The sequence below is a fragment of the Dama dama genome, chromosome 33 (assembly GCF_033118175.1).
Source record: "Dama dama isolate Ldn47 chromosome 33, ASM3311817v1, whole genome shotgun sequence".
NCBI lineage: Eukaryota > Metazoa > Chordata > Mammalia > Artiodactyla > Cervidae > Dama > Dama dama.
In genome coordinates this window covers 28,682,726-28,701,621 of record NC_083713.1, presented here as the reverse complement: position 1 = coordinate 28,701,621, position 18,896 = coordinate 28,682,726, and the positions used below count along the sequence as shown (strand labels likewise).

General features: G+C 40.3%; 1 protein-coding gene across 10 annotated transcripts in view; it reads left to right on the top strand.

Moving 5' to 3' along the window:
- ERICH2 (glutamate rich 2) overlaps nt 1-18,896 on the top strand; it is a 54,852-nt gene that overhangs the window by 9,853 nt on the left and 26,103 nt on the right. For 4 of the 10 annotated variants that reach the window (XM_061135206.1, XM_061135208.1, XM_061135210.1 and 1 more), the window contains one exon: nt 8,934-9,004. The exons of 2 other annotated variants lie outside the window; for them this stretch is intronic. In XM_061135206.1, the coding sequence (XP_060991189.1) occupies nt 8,934-9,004 (71 nt within the window). Of the gene's footprint in view, nt 1-8,933; nt 9,005-10,456; nt 10,497-10,617; nt 10,964-18,896 lie in introns of those variants that run through there. 4 more of the 10 variants (XM_061135203.1, XM_061135212.1, XM_061135204.1 and 1 more) reach the window with 4 other exon arrangements.

Here is an 18,896-nt window from a genome sequence, read left to right as displayed (position 1 = left end):
GACCACCACCCCCAGTATGACCTCTTTTTAACTTGACCCTATTTCCAAATAAGGTCTCAGTCACGGGTCCAGGTGGACATGACTTTTAGGGGGACATGAATCAGCCCAATCAGCCGCTTACTATGTTGAGTCCATTCTGTCAAATCTTACCTGTGATCATGCTTTCTACACTTTACAGAAATGAGTCAAATAATAGCAATTAAAAAAAAAGAGTTTATCCACTTTTAGGTATTTGCATTTGAAAATGGAGTTTCAAATCATTTTCTTGATTTCTATGATTTTAATAAAACTGTAGAAAACACAAAACAAATGATTATTGCTATCTTGTCCACATAAACACTAGAGTTGGCTCACCTGTCTGTAGATTCAGCAGAGAGTGCAAATATAAATCTTGGCAAATCCTATTCAACCTATAAATATATATAATGTGGACTTGATAATAGCTGAACTGCAAGTCAGAATGAATTTACCTTTGACTATATCCAGTTTTACCACTATATATGAAAGAACAAATGGATGTCTTAAAGGCCACAGGCAGTTCAGAGGGATGTTACTGGAAAAGAAAACAGGGAGATTAAAAATAACCTACTACATCATGAGACAGAAGAAAACATGTCATTGTTATTGTTCATTAAAAACAGATAATATGTTTAATTAGAACTTTGTATTTATGTTCTCCTTTTAAAATATATTTATAGATCTTAAGAATATACAATAACATAGCCTACACAATTTAAATATCCAGTATAGAGTTTTTAAAAAGATAAAGTGCTATATCAAAGGAAAAGAACTATTAAAATACTGTTACATTTTTCTACATATTATTTGTAATTAGCCTGCTATTAATCACTTCTAATTGCCATTGGTAACTAGTCTTATTATTGTTTATTTAAATAGTAGCATTTATATTTATATATTGATCTCAACATTCTGCCTTTGAGAATAATTTAATAAAAATTTCAAATAAAAATTAGAAATAACCCCACTTACTTAGACTTCATAATTACGTCTTCCTATTTGTTTAATGAAATTGAAATTCATACCCAACTAGAAAAAAAATTTGAATCCAGCAACCATTAATTTAATAGGAGGTAGAATCCCAGGGACAGGGGAGCCTGGTGGGCTGCCGTCTATGGGGTCACATAGAGTCAGACACGATTGAAGTGACTTAGCAGCAGCAGCAGCAGCAGACAATATTTAACATTTTAGAAGATGAGGATTAACTGTAACTGAAATCAATATTTCATGATATGATTTAATAAAATAGATACTAACTACATTATTTAATAATGTTCACCCAATCTGAAGGAAATCACATAAAAGTTTCATCTGTAGCTTTTATCTAATGCATCTATTAAAAATCAGTAGTCCCAGAAATCATTCCTGTTACACTGTAAAGAATCAGCGTTATTAACTTACACTGATTTGCTGTTCAGATTCTTTTCTTTCTAGCTAATGGCATGGCCCTAAGGATGAATGCTGAGAATAGTTAAAAAGATTTGCCAATATTAAATACATTTTAAAAGCCATTTTTTGCATCCAGTATTTTTCACCAATCCTCTTTGGTCTCCTGGACTCCCCCCAAGAATGCTCTGTGATCTTGACAATAGTCCGGGGGTGGAGGAGGCTAGGTCAAAACCTGTCATCACTTACACCACCCCACTCTATGATGTATCACAACTGAAACCATTTCAGTGTGGCTGAACACCCCATTTCTAATGCCAGTTTCACTTTAACTGAAAATACTTGGAACAGAGGAATACAGACAGTCCAACATGTCCAGGAGGACTTGATCCATCACAAAAAGTAACTGCCCTTTGACTCCAGGAGGCATGTACAGCATAGCCATCACTTCTGAGATGTAAGATGGGTGAGGGGTATGCCTTTTTTTTGTAAAGTAAGAGGAGAAGCAGAAACATTTTAGGAAAGAGTCCAGACAGATGTTAAGGATCCAGGAGCCAATTCCCTTAACTATTTTCCTCTTGAAAGCAGCCACAGTTTGAAGACCACTGGTGCAGGAGAGGAAAGCAGATGGACATGTGGCATGTGGCATGATGGTAAGGGCAACACTAGGACCCCCTCGAGGTTAACCATAATGAAGTTAAAATGAAACTAGTCATGTGCTTTCCATTAGCCACAATCTGCTGGGCTGATACAGGCAGGAAGAAGGTAGAGAACTGGGTTTAACCAGGCTTATGAATTTAACCAAGCAAGTAGTTTTGAGAATTCAAAGATGTGATACAGGCAGATAATGAACAACAGAATAAAAAGAAAGAAACTAGACTGTTCAAGAAAGGAAATGTAATCACAATGCACTGCTAGACTGTGTAGCAATACATTTTTATGTAGATTTTAGCTCCTGCCTTGTCATACTCTCTAAGACCAGATTCAAGTGAAGGGTAGTGGTAAAGCTTGGTCTAAAGTGTGGTCTAAAGTGGTAGAAGTGGACCTGGAGAAAAGTACATGGTGTGGAGAGATATTCAAGATGACGTGACTTAACTTGGTCATGGAATAGAAATGGAATGAAAAAGAAATATTTGTCCAGGCCTCTTGCTAATGGTTTTTTGCTTTGTTTTTTTTAATGGGTAAAATTTTTATTTACGTATTTATTTTTGGCTGTATTAGGTCTTCGTTGCTGCACGTGGGCTGCTCTCTGGTTGTATTGAGAGGTCTTCTCTTCTTGCAGAGCATGGGCTCTGGACGCATGGGCTTCAGAAGCTATAGCAAGCCAGCCCAGTAGTTTCAGCTGTGGGCTCTAGAGCATGGGCTCTTTAGCTGTGGCACACAGGCTTAGTTGCTCCTTGGCATATGGGATTTTCCCAGACCAGGGATCAAACGTATGTCCCCTGAATTGACAAGCAGATTCTTAACCAATGGACTACCAAGGAACTCCCCTTGTTAATGGTTATACTCACTAAGATAGGAAGCACTGAAGTAGGAAAACATTTCTGGAGGAAGATTTTACTATATTTTTAGTGCTATTGAGCTTGAAGTATCATTGATATATCAAGTGAAGAGATCATGGAGGCATATGGTATTACCAGTTTAGAGGTAAGGTCTGAGAAGGCTATACATTATTAGGGCATATGAAGGCTATATATTATCCATGGGCAATGAGCCAAATGAATGGATGAGCTCTGTTAGGAAATGAATACAGAGATTGTAATACAGAGTAAGAAGGGGATTAGAGTATATTGTTAAAAAAGAAAAAAAGGGTGCGTATTCCTTTCATCCTGGTTTGCATGACTTTATGTGATGTTGTCTCCCATTAAGAGGTGGAGTTTATTTCTCCAGATCTCTTTAAGCCTGAACCAGCCTTGTGACTTCCTTGAACAAACAGGAAACAGGAAATGTAATGTTGGGGAATCAGAGTCTAGATATCAAGAGGCCTTGCAGCTCCCACTCTTATCCTTGAGGCTGCCATGTTAGGAAGTCTAGATTAAACCTTCTTGAGGATAAGTGATGGGAAGGAGGCTCAGCCAACAGCCATCGCTAACCAACACACATGTGTGTAAGTTCATATTAGATCAGCCAGACCTGAATTTGCTCTCATGTGACTATCATTGTGTGAGTGACCACAGCCAAGAACAGTGGAACCCCTCAGCCAAGCCAGACTCAATTTGCTCACCTGTGGAATCATGAACAGATGAAATATTTGTTAGGTTTACATTACTAAATTTTAAAGTTATGCAGCAATAGACCACTCGCTGATGCAGGAGCCCAGGAATGAATCTGGAGAAACTCTAATATTTAAGTTTTGGGTAGAGAAATAAAAGTGGTCAAAAAGAAAAGCAAAAAAAAAGAAAAAAAAAGTGGTAACTGGAGAGGTAGGATGAAAATCAGGAAGGTATAGTGTCGCAGCAACAAGGAGTAGAAACCCAAGAGGTATTTGGTGAATGAGGGAACATCAATAGTGTCAAATATGGCTGAAAGGTCAAATAAGATGAAATGAAAAATTCCTGTTGGATTTAATGACATGAAGGTCGTGGTCAGTCAGTGACATTTAGGACAGAGGAAAAATTGGTAAGTTCAGGTATAGACAGACTTTGAGATGCCTGTAGGGTATTTAGATGCATCTGTCCAGCGCATAGTTAGATTATACAAGCCTCAAGCCCAGTGGAAAGTTTAGGGCTAGTCAGCATGTAGGTGGTAGGACCATTAGTGTAGGTGAGGTCCCCAGGGAGAGGATGTGGAGTGGGATGGGGGCAGGATCTTGGGGCACATCAAGGGTTTTAGAGGATCCACACTGGTAGAAATACAACAAAGTCCATGAATTAGGAGAACTAGGAGAAAGAAGTGTATGAGAGTTAAAATACTAGTGTTTCAAAAAAGGGATGAGAAGTAACTGTGCCAAGTGCAGCCTCTGCTCTAGTAAGGCAGGAACCAGAAGGTCCCCCCCATTGAATGTGGCACCATTTGCTAGACCAGTTTGAGCAAAACTAGGTAATGGCTGAAAATTAGAAGACGGATGCCAGCGGGGAAAGAGAATCACGCAGAGGAGAGGGAAAGACGGCACTTTCGAGGACCAAGTACTCTGCTTTTTATTCATTTTAGTTTGTTTTAAGGCTATTTGGCTTAAGCTTTCTTATTAAATGAGAGAAAATAAGTAGTTTGAAAAGAAAGGATTATACCATAATGGGATATTTATTCCAAAATTTGCTTTTCCAACTTTCATGGCAAGTTCTACTTTTATTTCATTTTTACAGTATCACCCTTTCTCTTGATATATAGTTGGTTAAAACTCACAAATCTGTTTGCTTTTTCCATTAGAATTTTAGGCTAGCTGACTCTTAATTAAGTTGGGAAGGGACAAGGCATTTTTTTCTAACTTGGAGCTATTTTCCAAAGCACAAAGGAATTATCTAGTATTCTAAGAATTTGCAAATGATGCTAAGAAAAGAAGTGAAATTTCCTAGTTAAAAAAATTTGAAAAAGACTGTACATTTGAAATTTCCCTCTGAGAGACTGACAGAGTATATTAGACTGATAAAATCTCCAAGACTTCCTAGCTTATGCAAAAAAAAAGGAAAAACCCCAAAAACAAAAATAAAAAAAACCACCGTCCCTTTAAACTAATTACCTGGAGAATGCTTTTTTCTCTGGATGTTTTTAACACATCAAAAGAATTTCACCTAACACCAGTATATGAAACCCTGCCACAGCAAATTGGTTCTAAGTTCTGTAGATTCCCATAAGGTTTTACAATAGAGAGGGTCTTCCTCTTACCTCTAGATTTAGGGGTTCATCTTACCTCTGGGACTTGGAGCCCACTGTAGACTACCTACAGTGAAGAATAATGGTGTCACCACCAATTACCTTGGGGACCCTTTTGTAACACCAGGGTAGGGGGTGGAATTAACACAAGATTTGATTCAGGGTAAAGATAGCCGAGGAGAGGTCAGCAAGAGACAATGTCTTTAATTAAGGCTAATGAAGTTTCCTGTTCTGTGAAAGGATTGGTCATTTGTTACAAACCTTCATAGAAGGATATGAGTTGAAGACAGGATCAAAGTGCCTCCTTATATGTCTGGAGGAAACAATCACCTTAAATTAATACATACAGTTGGAGATGGTAACGTATTTGGAAATTCTGATGGACTTAAGAAGAGTCAGGAGAGACTTCCCTGGTGGTCCAGTGGTTAGGACTCCATGCTTTCACTTCAAGGGGCAGGGTTTTAATCCCTGATCTAGGAGCTAAGATCCTACATGTCTTACAGCTAGCCAAAATTAAAAAAGGGAGAAGAAGAAGAATCAGGATATAATGCCCATGGTAATGGGCTGATCCACACTAGGGGTTGAAAGAGGGAAATCTGTGGAGCACAGGTTTGTCAGTGTGGCCGTGTGCTGTCTCCAGAGTGACTCAGACAGAGAAGAGCAGAGAGCAGTGGGATTCAGGTTGGATCCACTGTGAACTCTGATGGAGTCTGGCCTGAACTGATGGCCAGTCTTCCCCTTTCGTCTTATTAAGGTGATTAATTAACCAGCCTTTAAAAAAGAAAAGGTTGTTATTTCACATATATACTAATATTTAAATTCATCCACACATGAAGAATTGGAAGATAATCATCATTTACAAGAGACCTAAAATAACAGTGTTTTGGCTCCAGGCTCCCTCTACTGTCTCTGCAATAATAAACAAACATTTTACAGCACTCTCCTGACCGGATTCCAACATTTATGAAAATCAAAGCAAACACAATCTTGTATAATAATAAAGGCTATCCTTAGTATGATAATCAGAAAGTTCACTATTTGGAGAAAGTTGAATATAATAAACTAGTTAATGAAATATTTATACAGACAGAACTATATGAAGTTGGTTGACCATTTTTAATCCACAAGTGGCAATTTCATACGTTTCAACCTTATGTATGGACATTTAATCATCAAAGAATAGTAGGGTGTGTGTGTGTTTGAGAGAGTGATTATTACCTTTAATAATCTCTCTCATGAAATTCCCTAAATACATTGGCCAAAATTAACTATAAAATATGTTAAATCTAGTGTCTTATAGGAATGTTTATGTTATAACTTGGGGTTAGGGAAAAGAAATCTGCCTTCAGGTTAAAAAGTGTAAAGATACAAAATGTTTCACACAGGAAGGCAAAAGAAAGAAATGCAAAAAAGCCTTATGTTTACAAGAGGAAAGCTGGAAATAAAATAGTTAACATTTTAACTGTGAGAGGAGGAAGTAGGGCAATTTGCATATACTTCAAACAATCTCACCCTGTTGAGAAAACCTGCAAATCCTACAAAGAATTAGAGGGAAAAGCCAAAGTCAATACACTTCAAATACCCTTGATGTTTCACAGACACTAACAAGAAAGCATCTTCTGGGTAAGTTCACACATTGCACAAAATAAATATTAATTCTGTTGTTGGTAATCTTCCAAAAAGTTAATATTTTACAGTTCAGAATTTTATTCCTTAAGTTTGCCTTTGAAGCTGGAAAATTGCTTTTTGAAGTTATGTTTTCATAATCCTAGGAATTCAGTCTAAGAATGAAAGATGCCATTAAAGACCTATTTAAAAAGAGGTTCATCAAAACCTTATTTTTATAGTCACTATTCATCACTTAAATCTTATGCCTAGCATAGTGTCTAATATAAAGTAAATACTCAATAATTATTCTTAAAAGAAGGAGTAAATTACAAATAAATTGTGGCTTATACATATTATATAGATGAACACTAAAAATGTTTTTGAAGATTTATTAAGATTGGGGAAATAGATACTAGAGAGAGTGTTAAGAGGGATGCTAACAATGTGTACACTATCTAATACAAGTTTTATAAAGTAAATATATACATGCACACAAAAAGCTAGAAGGAAAAGTAAAATTATTGACTAAGTTGGTTTTTCCTTGTGTTTCTCTTTATGTTGCAATTTTGTCATGAGCATGTATTACTTTTATAATCAGAAAAACACTAAATGTTAAACATTTTTCATTATGCTCTGCTAACAGTTAGACATGTGATACAAAAATTAAGCATTAAAAACTGTGGAGTTGAATAAAAGATAGTTGTTGGGCGACTCAATATTTCTATAAGTGTATTTGGCTTTTCCCCTTCACTTTGTTAGAATAAACTGTCACTAGATACATATTTTTATAATTTATTCAGTGGCCTGAATGCACCGTCAGAGCTAAACTGTGCTCTACTTTTAACACCAAAAATAAATTCTATATGAAAGTTAGAGAGATAGATGAGTTAGTTCATTTCTTTCTGTCTTTTTGTAACTCAAGTGTGCGCATGCACTGAGTCATGTTCAACTCTTTGCAACCCCATGGGATGGGCTTCTCTGTCCATTGAATTCTCCAGGCAAGACTACTGCAGTGGGTTGCCATATCCTCCTCCAGGGACCCAAGGATCCAACCGCATCTCCTGTGTCTCCTGCATTGCAGGCAGATTTTTTTTTTCTTTTTTTTTAATCACTTGAGCCATCAGGGAAGCCCCTTTTGTAGCTTACCTTCCTTTTATTTCCTGGAGGAGGAAATGGCAACCCACTCCAGTATTCTTGCCTGGAAAATCTCATGGACAGAGGAGCCTGGTGGGCTACAGTCTGTGGGGTCACAAAGAGTTGGACATGACTGAACAACTCTCACTTTCATACCACTTATGTCCACACTTGGTCATAAGTGGATACCTACATAATGGCTACTTTGAAGCTCCAAAGTATTCAAAGGTCTAGGGTCCCAGAACTGGCCAAATTCAGTCAGTGTTCGAGGAACAGTTACATAGAAGTCCACAACCTGTAGAAATTGTACACCAGTGGTGACATCTAATCATAGGATATTGTGATTAGGGCCTCTCTCTTTCTCTCCACAATTTCTTTTTTTTCCCCTTCTTCCAGTTTTATTGAGATATAACTGAATACAGCACTGTGTAAGTTTAAGGTGTACAACATAATGATTTGACTTACATACATGATGAAATTATTACCATAATATGTTTGTTTAGTGAACATCCATCACCTCATGTAGATACAAAATTTCTAGAAAAGAAAAATACTCTAGGTGAATTATTCCTAAAGTTATTCACACAAAGATGAAGTATAATTTTTCTTTTCATCAGGGAGAAAGAGAATAACCAATATGGGTTCAAACAGGCCCTGGACCAGGCACTTTACCTAATCTTGAATTTTTATAGCTATTCTGGATACAGGGACTTTTATTCATACACACAGTGTAGTAGGAGTAATAATAATAGCTAAGTGTTATTGATCAATTGTCATGTGCCATGCTCTGTGTCAGGGGCCTATTTTCTCTCAGGTCCTGTTCTGAGCAAGTACTTTGATCATCCCCACTTTGTACTTGAAGACCCTGAGGCTCAAAGTAGAAGTCCTGTCTGTTTACCCCTGTTTACTGTTTACTCATGTGGAGAAAATATTTTTATTCTCCAAGATCATTAAACCATTTTTTCCCCTTCTTTCAGGAACAATAAATACTGAAAACATTGTTTTCAACAAATGGACTCTTCTGTTGCAGGAAAGAGGGGTAGGAAGGGTAAGTTTAATCCATTAGATTTGGGGGTTTCTTCCATTTCCTTGGAGTAGGACGATGGGACTAGCCAGTTAGACATTACCCATGTATCAGTAGTAAGAAAAATTCATCAAAACTAATGTTTTAAAAAGTATTGATCAAGAAGTATAATGAATTTTCCTTTGCCTTTACTGAACAAAAAGTCTTCAATCAAACTTAAGGCAAAAAAAAAAACAAAAAACCTTAAGGCATAAGGGTGTTCCTAAAATACAGGAGATAGTGGTTTGCTATGTCCTTTTAAACTAGGAGTATATCTGTCAATAACTTAATTGAGCTCTTTAAAAAACTTCCATTCCGAAACTTCCATTTCTGGTCTTTTTCCTTTACCTCTTTCCTACCATCCTGGGCTCCAAGGAGGTTTAGAGTGAATATGAACAAATGATTAAGAGAATTTTAAAATAACAGAATCTCTATATACACTCAGTTCCTGAAATGGTCCACCTGGCTCCATTTTATATAAATATAATTATAAAATTTACCATTTTTAAGCCTGCCTACATGTCAGAACTTTATATACTTTGTCATTTGAAGCTGACAAACATCTACCAAGGCACATATTCCTTGAGAGCACCTAAGAGGTTAAACAGCGATTATACCTCATATCATATGTCTACTTAGTGAAATTAGAATCCAGATTTGATTCCAACAAACAGGCTTCCTTCAAAACACGTGACTTGGCAACAAATAGATCCTGGTGATTCCCTGCATCCCAAATGGAGAAAAACAACCAATTCCTTCCTAGGAGCCAAGCTTGAGGGACAATTAGAATTTTCTAATAGCAATTACCACCCCTTTCTGTGACCAAAGCATTATTTAAGCAGTAAAATCTTTCCAGTGGCAATGTCAATTTCACATCCCAGGACTTGGCCCCCTTAGAGGAAGAGGAGGGTCCCTGGTTTTAACTACTTGAATCTGATCTTGGGAAACGCGATCCAGAGACCGCCCCCCGCCACGCCAGGAAACCCATAATCTTAGTGCTCTTAGGTTGGGGGACGAAATCCTGCAGGGGACATTTGTTCATCCACATCCAGGGACAACCCTCTCTCCCAACTCATCTCTCCCCCCACAGGTTTAAAACACAAAGGAGGCCACCTAGCCTTTTCCCCCTCCTCGCCAAAAACATGATCAAATGTGGATAAGGAAATGCCAATCCCCCTCCAACCTGCCCTTCTCACGGTAACTGGTGCACGTGCGGACTCTCAAACGAATGTGTCCGACCGGTGGTGGTTTAGTCGCTAAATCGTGTCCGACTCTTGCGACCCCATGGACTGTAGCCTGCCAGGCTCCTCTGTCAGTGGGATTCTCCAGGCAAGACTACTGGAGTGGGTTGCCATTTCCTTCTCCGGGGGCTCTTCCAGACCCATTAATTGAACCCGGGTCTCCTGCATTGCAGACACTTTACCGACTGAGCTATGAGGGAAGCGTCGGACAGTGTATGCACTCAATTCTCTGAGCGGTAGGAGTCCGACTCCGGGGCTCCCTGGCACCTGGGCTGCCCAAGTTCCTAGACTCCAGCATCATGCTCCGCCCCCTTCAGGCCCCCTCAGCCCTGTCCAAGGTTCGCCCCGCCCCTTCCCCCGGCCCCTTCTCAGAGTATTCCGCTTCAGCCGCGCACGCGCCTGCGCGCCATCTCGTCTCCATGGCGACGCGACGTCTACTGCTCCGCGCTCCCAACACCGAGCAGACCAGGAGCTGGGCTAGCTTTCCATGTCAACCTTTCCGATGCTCAGCGTGAGAGGGCCACAGACGGGTAAGAGGCGCCGCAGCAAGCACGTTCGCCGTCTCCCCATCCCCGCGAGCAACCTGACCCAGCTCTTCTTACCTCGGACTCCCTCAGGCCCGGCGCCTGAACCCGCCAGCTTCTCTGACCGCTCCAGGTTCGGGCTCTGGCGTCCCACCACAGCCCAGGCAGCGCGCGAGAAGGTAGGGGCCGCGCGACCGGAGGTGCACCTCGTACCTTCGCTTCTTCCTCTGGCTGTAGTTCGGCGCTGAGGAAGGGATATTTGTGTCCCTGTGGGTGTGATAACTAAGCGGTTCTGACAGGCGCATCTACACCACTATTCTCTGATCTGCCGATTCGCACATGCCAACTCCCTCCCCTGCTCACCCCCCAAAAAACAATGAAAAAAGCCACGTTTCATCCCAGGGCTTCTGGCTCCTTCCCTCGATCCTCAGGCACCCGCCTCTATTTTTTTTTTCCTCTAACTTTTGTGAGATGAGGCGGAGGTGGGGGGAGGATAGCTTAATGGCCAATAAATAGGAGCAGGGACTCAGCTGGCTTGTGGTTAATACTTCATTACTCGCTAGACTACTTGCTTGGCCATGAAGAAATTTCTTTGGAATTTGAGCAAATCATTTAACCTCCCCGGACCTTATTTTCATCTTCTGTAATAGGATAGGTTTGGGACAACGAATCACTTCTAAGATCCAGCCTTCCGCCTTCTGTGAGATAAGCAAATTGACTTGAAACTTCCAAAATCGAGATCCTGTTCAGATTACACTGTGCCCAGGTAGCGTTTTAAATTAACACCGGGCGTAATTATAAGTTGTCTGACTTCCCAGAGGGCATAAGTGAAATGGACGGATCTGTTTTTACCCCCCAAAAGAGTCCTGAAAGTTGCTTTTTAAAAATAGAGAAGGACACTGAAGTGTCTTTTGATTTGTTTCATTCTCCTAAAACTAAATACAAATGATCCCCGAATCCTCCGTGTTAATTTTTTTTTTTTTTTTTTTTGTAATTGAAGTTTTGTCTTAACTCTCAGCAAAACAACAGCACTGCTCTTTAAGTTTTGAGTTTACCAGAGCTGAATTCCAAAACCTTTGTAGGGATTCAGCTGCATCATTCCAGAATTCCAGAACTTCCACCACCCGCCCCACACACACACACACACACACACTCAGCACCCCATTAGGGCTCAACCTGCAACGTTTTCTCCCCCTTCATTACCCCATCCAGGCTCAGTTGTACACCTAGAACTCTAAGTCAGAGTTGAGCTTCAGCGCTGTCTCTGCTAGGCTGTAGGTAGTAATAACAATAGGAGGAGGAAGAGTTGGAGTAGTTAGAATTATAGGAGCAGATAGGTGCTGCTGTTATTTACTGTGAGCTATTTATATTAATCCTTGAAGTACTCTGCAAAGCAGGTGGTACTGAAACTGCTGGGTGGCATTTTGGAGGCTTCAAGGAACTCCAGTTCTTTATGTCTCAACACTGAAAGAATTCAGCAAGAGACAAAGTAATAGATAAGAAGTGACTTATTAGAATAGGATGCTTCTGAGGGTGACAAGTTGGACCACACCCAGAGCTAAGTCGTCTACAATTTTATAGTCAAAGGAAAAGTGAGGAGGGAGAGAAGACCACCTTCTTCCTCATTCCTGAGTAAACATCAGGCTTCCAGGATCAGTTCCTCCACATCTGGCAGGGGAGTTTTGTCCCCATGCGGTCAAATTGGGATTGTCATGGTGCAGTTGCTGCTGCTGCTGCTAAGCGACACAACTGTCACTTCAGTTGTGTCCGGCTCTGTGCGACCCCATAGACAGCAGCCCACCAGGCTCCCCCGTCCCTGGGATTCTCCAGGCAAGAACACTGGAGTGGGTTGCCATTTCCTTCTCCAGGGCAGGAAAGTGAAAATTGAAAGTGAAGTTGCTCAGTCGTGTCTGACTCTGTGACCCCATGGACTGCAGCCCACCAGGCTCCTCCGTCCATGGGGTTTTCCAGGCAAGAGGACTGGAGTGGGGTGCCACTGCCTTCTCCGCCTGGTGCAGTGAAAATGGGCAAAAAGTGGTCTGCTGTGCTAAGTCACTTCAGTTGTGTCTGACTCTGTGTGACCCTATGGATTGTAGCCCACCAGGCTCCTCTGTCCATAAGATTCTCCAGGCAAGAATACTGGAGTGGGTTGCTGTACCCTCCTCCAGAGGATCTTCCTGACCCAGGGATTGAACCCATGTCACTTACATCACCTGCACTGGCAGGCGGGTTCTTTACCTCTAGCACCCCTATGCTAACATATGGCATATCTCATAATCATTTTATTATGTTCATTTCCTTATATTTTTGTTTTCTTTTATATTTTTTCCTTATATTTTTGTTTTCTTTTATATTTTTTCCTTATATTTTTGTTTTCTTTTATATTTTTTCCTTATATTTTTGTTTTCTTTTATATTTTTTCCTTATATTTTTGTTTTCTTTTATATTTTTTCCTTATATTTTTGTTTTCTGTGCATGCAGAAGAATGTGTCCTAGGACTTATTCACTTGCTGAGCTCACTGGGCAGAATGTGGGTCTCATTCCACCATTGTTTTATTGTTTTGGGACATGTCTCATGCTTCTGTTCCACGAGTAAGCAAACCTACTCTCTTGAGTGACCATTAACTTACAGGAGTCTCCCATACTTCTTTATTTACAATCCCCTAGTGGAATTAACTATTTAATCACTCTGTCCCTTTCAGTATTTTTGTCATTTTACACTTGAGGAGAGTGAATCATAGAGGGATGAAGGAACTTGCTCAAGATCACACCAGTTGCTGGGATTTGAACATAGGCAATCTGACTTCAGAGTCTGAACTCCTTGCACTATATAAAATTTATAGGTGGTCACCTTTAAATATGAATGTAAGTGAAAGATGACCACTGAAATCATTTTATACACACTTGAGACTTTGCTGTGAAATATTACCCTCCCCTGTTCGGTTTCCCTATTAAGCTCCTCTAGGATGAAAGTGAAAGTCGCTGAGTCGTGTCCAACTCTTTGTGACCCCATGGACTGTATCAGTTCATTTCAGTTCAGTTCAGTCACTCAGTATGTCCGACTCTTCGCAACCCCATGAATCGCAGCACACCAGGCCTCCCTGTCCATCACCAACTCCTGGAGTTTACTCAGACTCATGTCCATTGAGTCAGTGATGCCATCCAGCCATCTCCCCCCAATCCCTCCTAGCATCAGGGTCTTTTCCAAGTGGGCTTTCTTTGCTTGCAGTAGATGGGCTTCTCACTGTGGTGGCGTCTCTTGCTGCAGAACACAGTCTCTAGGCACGAGGGCTTCAGTAGTTGCAGCTCTCAGGCTCTAGAGCGTGGACTCTAGTTACGGCGCGTGAGCTCAGTTGCTTCGTGGCGTGTGAACTCTTCCCAAACCAAGGATCGAAACTGTGTCTCCTGCATTGGCAGATGGATTCTTACCCACTTTACCACCAAAGAAGTCCAGTACTAAGTCTTTATAATCTGATGTGCATATCTCATTTTAAGTGCTAATCGAGTTTTAAGTCTCAGTTGCCACATATGGTGAGTGGCTACCATGTTGCAAAGCTCTAGTTTAATATGTTCTTTTCCTTTACTCTGTTGTTGCTTCCCTAATAGCTCAGTTGGTAAAGAATCCACCTGCAATGCCGAGGATCCCGGTTTGATTCTTGGGTCGGGAAGATCCCCTGGAGAAGGGATAGGCTATACCCACTCCAGTATTCTTGGGCTTCCTTTGTGGCTCAGCTAGTAAAGAATCCATCAACAATGTGGGAGATCTAGGTTCCATCTCTGGGTTGGGAAGATCCCCTGGAGATGGGAAAAGGTATCCACTCCAGTATTTTGGCCTGGAGAACTCCACGGACCCCATGTATATTCCACGGGCTCACAAAGAGTTGGACATGACTGAACGACTTTCACTTCACTTGTTGCATTCCTTCTTATTCTATTCATTTAATAAATGTTAATATTTACCAAGGGCCAATTTGTGTGACATGAAGTACATTAAGTACTAGAGATTTTTTTTCTTAAGTGGCTTAAATTTATCTGTTCTTTGTAGCCCAAAAAACTAGCTGAATTAACCGAGTTGTTGACTGGGGTTTTGGTTATTGACAGTCAATTTTTCCTTAAAAGCTAGGGCTGTATCCGATAAAACCTAAGAAGAGCTGGGAGCTATGTTTTGCATCATGTGTAGAAAATCTGTCTACATTGAGAGAGAGAAGAATGAGACCCATGTGAAAGGAGAAGCGGAGATGAGCAAGGGGAAGTCCCCACTTAAGGGCCACACTCTCGTGACCACAGCTGTAGCCACTGTGTCCCGATTCCACACAGCTTGTGTATTCGACTCTTGGATTCTATGAGCCAGGGCTTCCCTGTTTGTGTCTACGCTACCTTGAGCATGGTTTCTGGAACTTGCAACTGGGAGTTCAGGCTCATATAGCTAAGAGACATTAAGTGCATACTAATACTCATTTGAAAAATACATACTTATGTGATGGCTGTACCTTTTTCTGAAAAATTATCAGTCTCTGCTTTAACTTTACCTGTGTTCTCAAGTACTCTGCTTTTTCCCTGGAGTCAGTGATCTTTCTAAGCAAGTATCATTACTTTAGGGCTTATCTGATTGATTAATTAATTAAAAGTCCTTAGAGCTAGCCTGCTTGTCTCAATCACAGTAAAGCCTGCTTTTTGTTTCCCTAAGCAATCTTAATCGGCCCCTGAAGACATCATCTCAGTTTTTCCTTTGGATGAAACATCAAGTTGTTTCTACCATGTGCCAGGCACTGTACTAAACCCCTTACCCAGATCATCCTACTTAATGCTTATAATGAGCCAATGAGGTTGGCACTGTTGTGGCCCCTGCTTTACAGATGGAGGAACTGAGGACTACAGAAGTTTTAACTCACCCAGGCTTAGATGGGAAGTGGCAGAATGGAATATGAACCCAGTGTCTTTACTCAAGAGCCCAACTTTTTTTTTTTTAATTGACGTATAGTTAATTTACAATGTTGTGTTAGTTTCTGGTGTCAGCAAAGTGACTCAGATATATATATACACACACATATACATGTACATACAGTATACTTTTTCACATTCTGTTTCATTATGGTTTATTATAAAATACTGAATATAGTTCCCTATGCTAGAGTAGGGCTTTATTGTTTATTTTATGTATAGAAGTTTGTATCTGCTAATCCCAAACTCCTAATTTATCCTTCCCCCTGCTTTCCCCTTTGGTAGCCATGTTTGTTTTCTATGTCTGTGAGTCTCTTTCTGTTTTGTAAATAAGTTCGCTTTTATCATGTTTTTAGAGTCCACATATAAGTGGTACCATATGATATGTCTTTGTCTGACTGACTTCACTTAGTATGATTATCTCTATGTCCATCTATGTTGCTGCAAATGACATTATTTCATTTTTTATGACTGAGTGGTAATATTCCATTATATATATGTAGCACATCTTCTTTATCTATTCATCTGTTGATAAACATTTTGATTGCTTCCATGTCTTGGCTTTTGTAAATAGTGCTTCTATGAACATTGGAGTTCATGTATCTTTTTAAATTAGAGTTTTTTCCTTGATATATACCCAGGAGTGGGACTGCTGGATCATATGGTAACTCTATTTTTGGTTTTTTTAAGGACCCTCTGTGCTATTTTCCATAGTGCCTGCACCAGTTTACATCCCCACCACAGTGTCGGAGGGTTCCTTTTTCTTCACACTCTCTCCAGCATTTATTATTTGTAGATTTTTTTCATGAGAGCCATTCTGACCAGTGTGAGGTGGAACCTCATTGTGGTTTTGATTTGTATTTCTCTAATAATTAGTGATTTTAAGCATCTTTTCATGTGCCCGTTGGTCATCTGTATGTCTTCTTTGGAGAAATGCCTATTTAGGTCTTCTGCCCATTTAAAACAATTTTTTATTGAAGTATAGTTTATTTACAATGTTGTCTTGCTTTCAGGCATACAGCAAAGTGAATCAGTTATGTACATACATGTATCCACTCGTGTTTATATTCTTTTCTCCTAGGGGTGTTAGAGTATTGAGTAGAATTCCAGTGCTCTATAGCAGGTTCTTATTAGTTATCTATTTCTATATAGAAGTATATATAGATCAGTCCCAATCTCCCAATTTATCCTTCCCCTCCATTATCTCTTGGTAACCACAAGTTTGTTTTCTACATTTGTGATCCTCTTTTTTTTTTTTTTAGATATCACTTATAAGTGGTATTATATGATATTTGTCTTTCTATGTCTGACTTTTTTCACTCAGTATGGCAATCTCTAGGTCCATCCATGTTGCGACCAATGGCATTGTTTTATTCTCTTTTATGACTGACATTCCATTGTATATATGTAGCACATCTTCTTTATCCATTCCCCTGTTGATGGACATTTAAGTTGCTTCCATGTCCTGGCTGTTGTAGATAGCACTGCAGTGAATATTGGGGTGCACGCATGTTTTTTTGAGGCTGGTTTTTATTAGGTTCTGGGAGGAAGCTGGGGAGGGTTGTTTTGAACAAAAGCTCATTGGAGGAGAATGAGAGTTCAGAGTTGTGGTGGTTTCTTGTTGGCACCAAGTGGTGGGCAGTTTGCTGTTACTAAGGTGTGTGGGAATCTTCTTTCTTCCTGCTGATAGTGAATATTGAGACTAGTGGAAATGCATGAGAACCCACACTATGTGGCTCCCTGACTCCATTTTGTATCAGGTGTCCTTCATCCTTTTTACCCACAGCATCCTTAGTGGCACCCTAGTGTTTGAGGGAATGCCCCCTGCACACAGATTCTGTACCATTCTGTAGATGAACAAAGACCCTAGGACGTGCATGGGAGAGTCCATTTAGCAACTTTAAGGGCCCCCAGTGTATTCCTGGGTGGCTGCTCCAGACTGAAGGTGGAGCTTCGGGTAAGCTTAGCAATCAGAAGGGGTGACATCTGCTTGTTGTGCTGGGATCATGTCTTGAAGGCTGTCAGAGACAGAATAGCAGTAGTAGTGCTTGTTCAGTCATGTCCGATTCTTTGCAACCTGGTAGTCTGTGGCCTGCCAGGCTCCTCTGTCCACAGAATTTCCCAGGCAAGAATACTGGGATGGGTTGCCATTTCCTTCTCCGCATGTATCTTTTGGAATTATGGTTTTCTCTGGGTATATGCCCAGGAGTGGGATTGCTGGGTCATATGATAGTCCTATTTTTGGTTTTTTAAGGAACCTCTTTAATGTTCTCCATAGTTGCTGTGCCAATTCGCATTCCTACCAGCAGTGTAGGAGGGTTCCCTATTCTCCACACCCTCTCAGCATGTATTGTTTGTAGACTTTTTGATGACAGCCATTCTGACCCATGTGAGGTGATACCGCATTGTAGTTTTGATTTGTATTTCTCTAATAATTAGTGATGTTGAGCATCTTTTCATGTGGTGTTTGGCCATCTGTATGTCTTCTTTGGAGAAATGTCTATTTAGATGTTCCATCCATTTCTTGATTGGGTTATTTGATTTTGGTATTGAGCTGTATGCACTGTTTGTATATTTAGAGATTAATCCCTTGTCAGTTACATTGTTTGCAAACATTTTCTCCTGTTCTGTAGGTTGTCTTTTTGTTTTGTTTATGATTTCCCTTGCTGTGCAAAAGCTTTTAAGTTTGATTAGTTCCCATTTGTTTATTTTTGTTTTTATTTTTTTTGTCTTGTGAGACTGATCCTAGAAAATATTGCTATGGTTTATGTCTGAGAAAGTTTTGCCTGTGTTTTCTTTTAGGAGTTTTTTGGTGTCACGTCTTAAACTTCGATCTTTAAACCAGTTTGAATTTATTTGCATATTTGGTGTGAGGGAATGCTCATTTCATTGATTTACATGCAGGTATGTCCAGCTTTGGGCTTCCCTTGTAGCTCAGTCGGTAAAGGATCTGCCTGCAGTGCAGGAGACACGGGTTCAATCCCTGAGTTGGGAAGATTCCCTGGAGAAGGAAATGGCAACCTACTCCAGTATCCTTGCCTGGAAAATCTCATGGACAGAGGCACCTCGTGGGCTGCAGTCCATGGGGTCGCAAAGAGTTGGACATGACTAAGCGACTAACACGCACATGTCCAGCTTTCCCAACACCACTTGCTGAAGAGACTGTCTTTT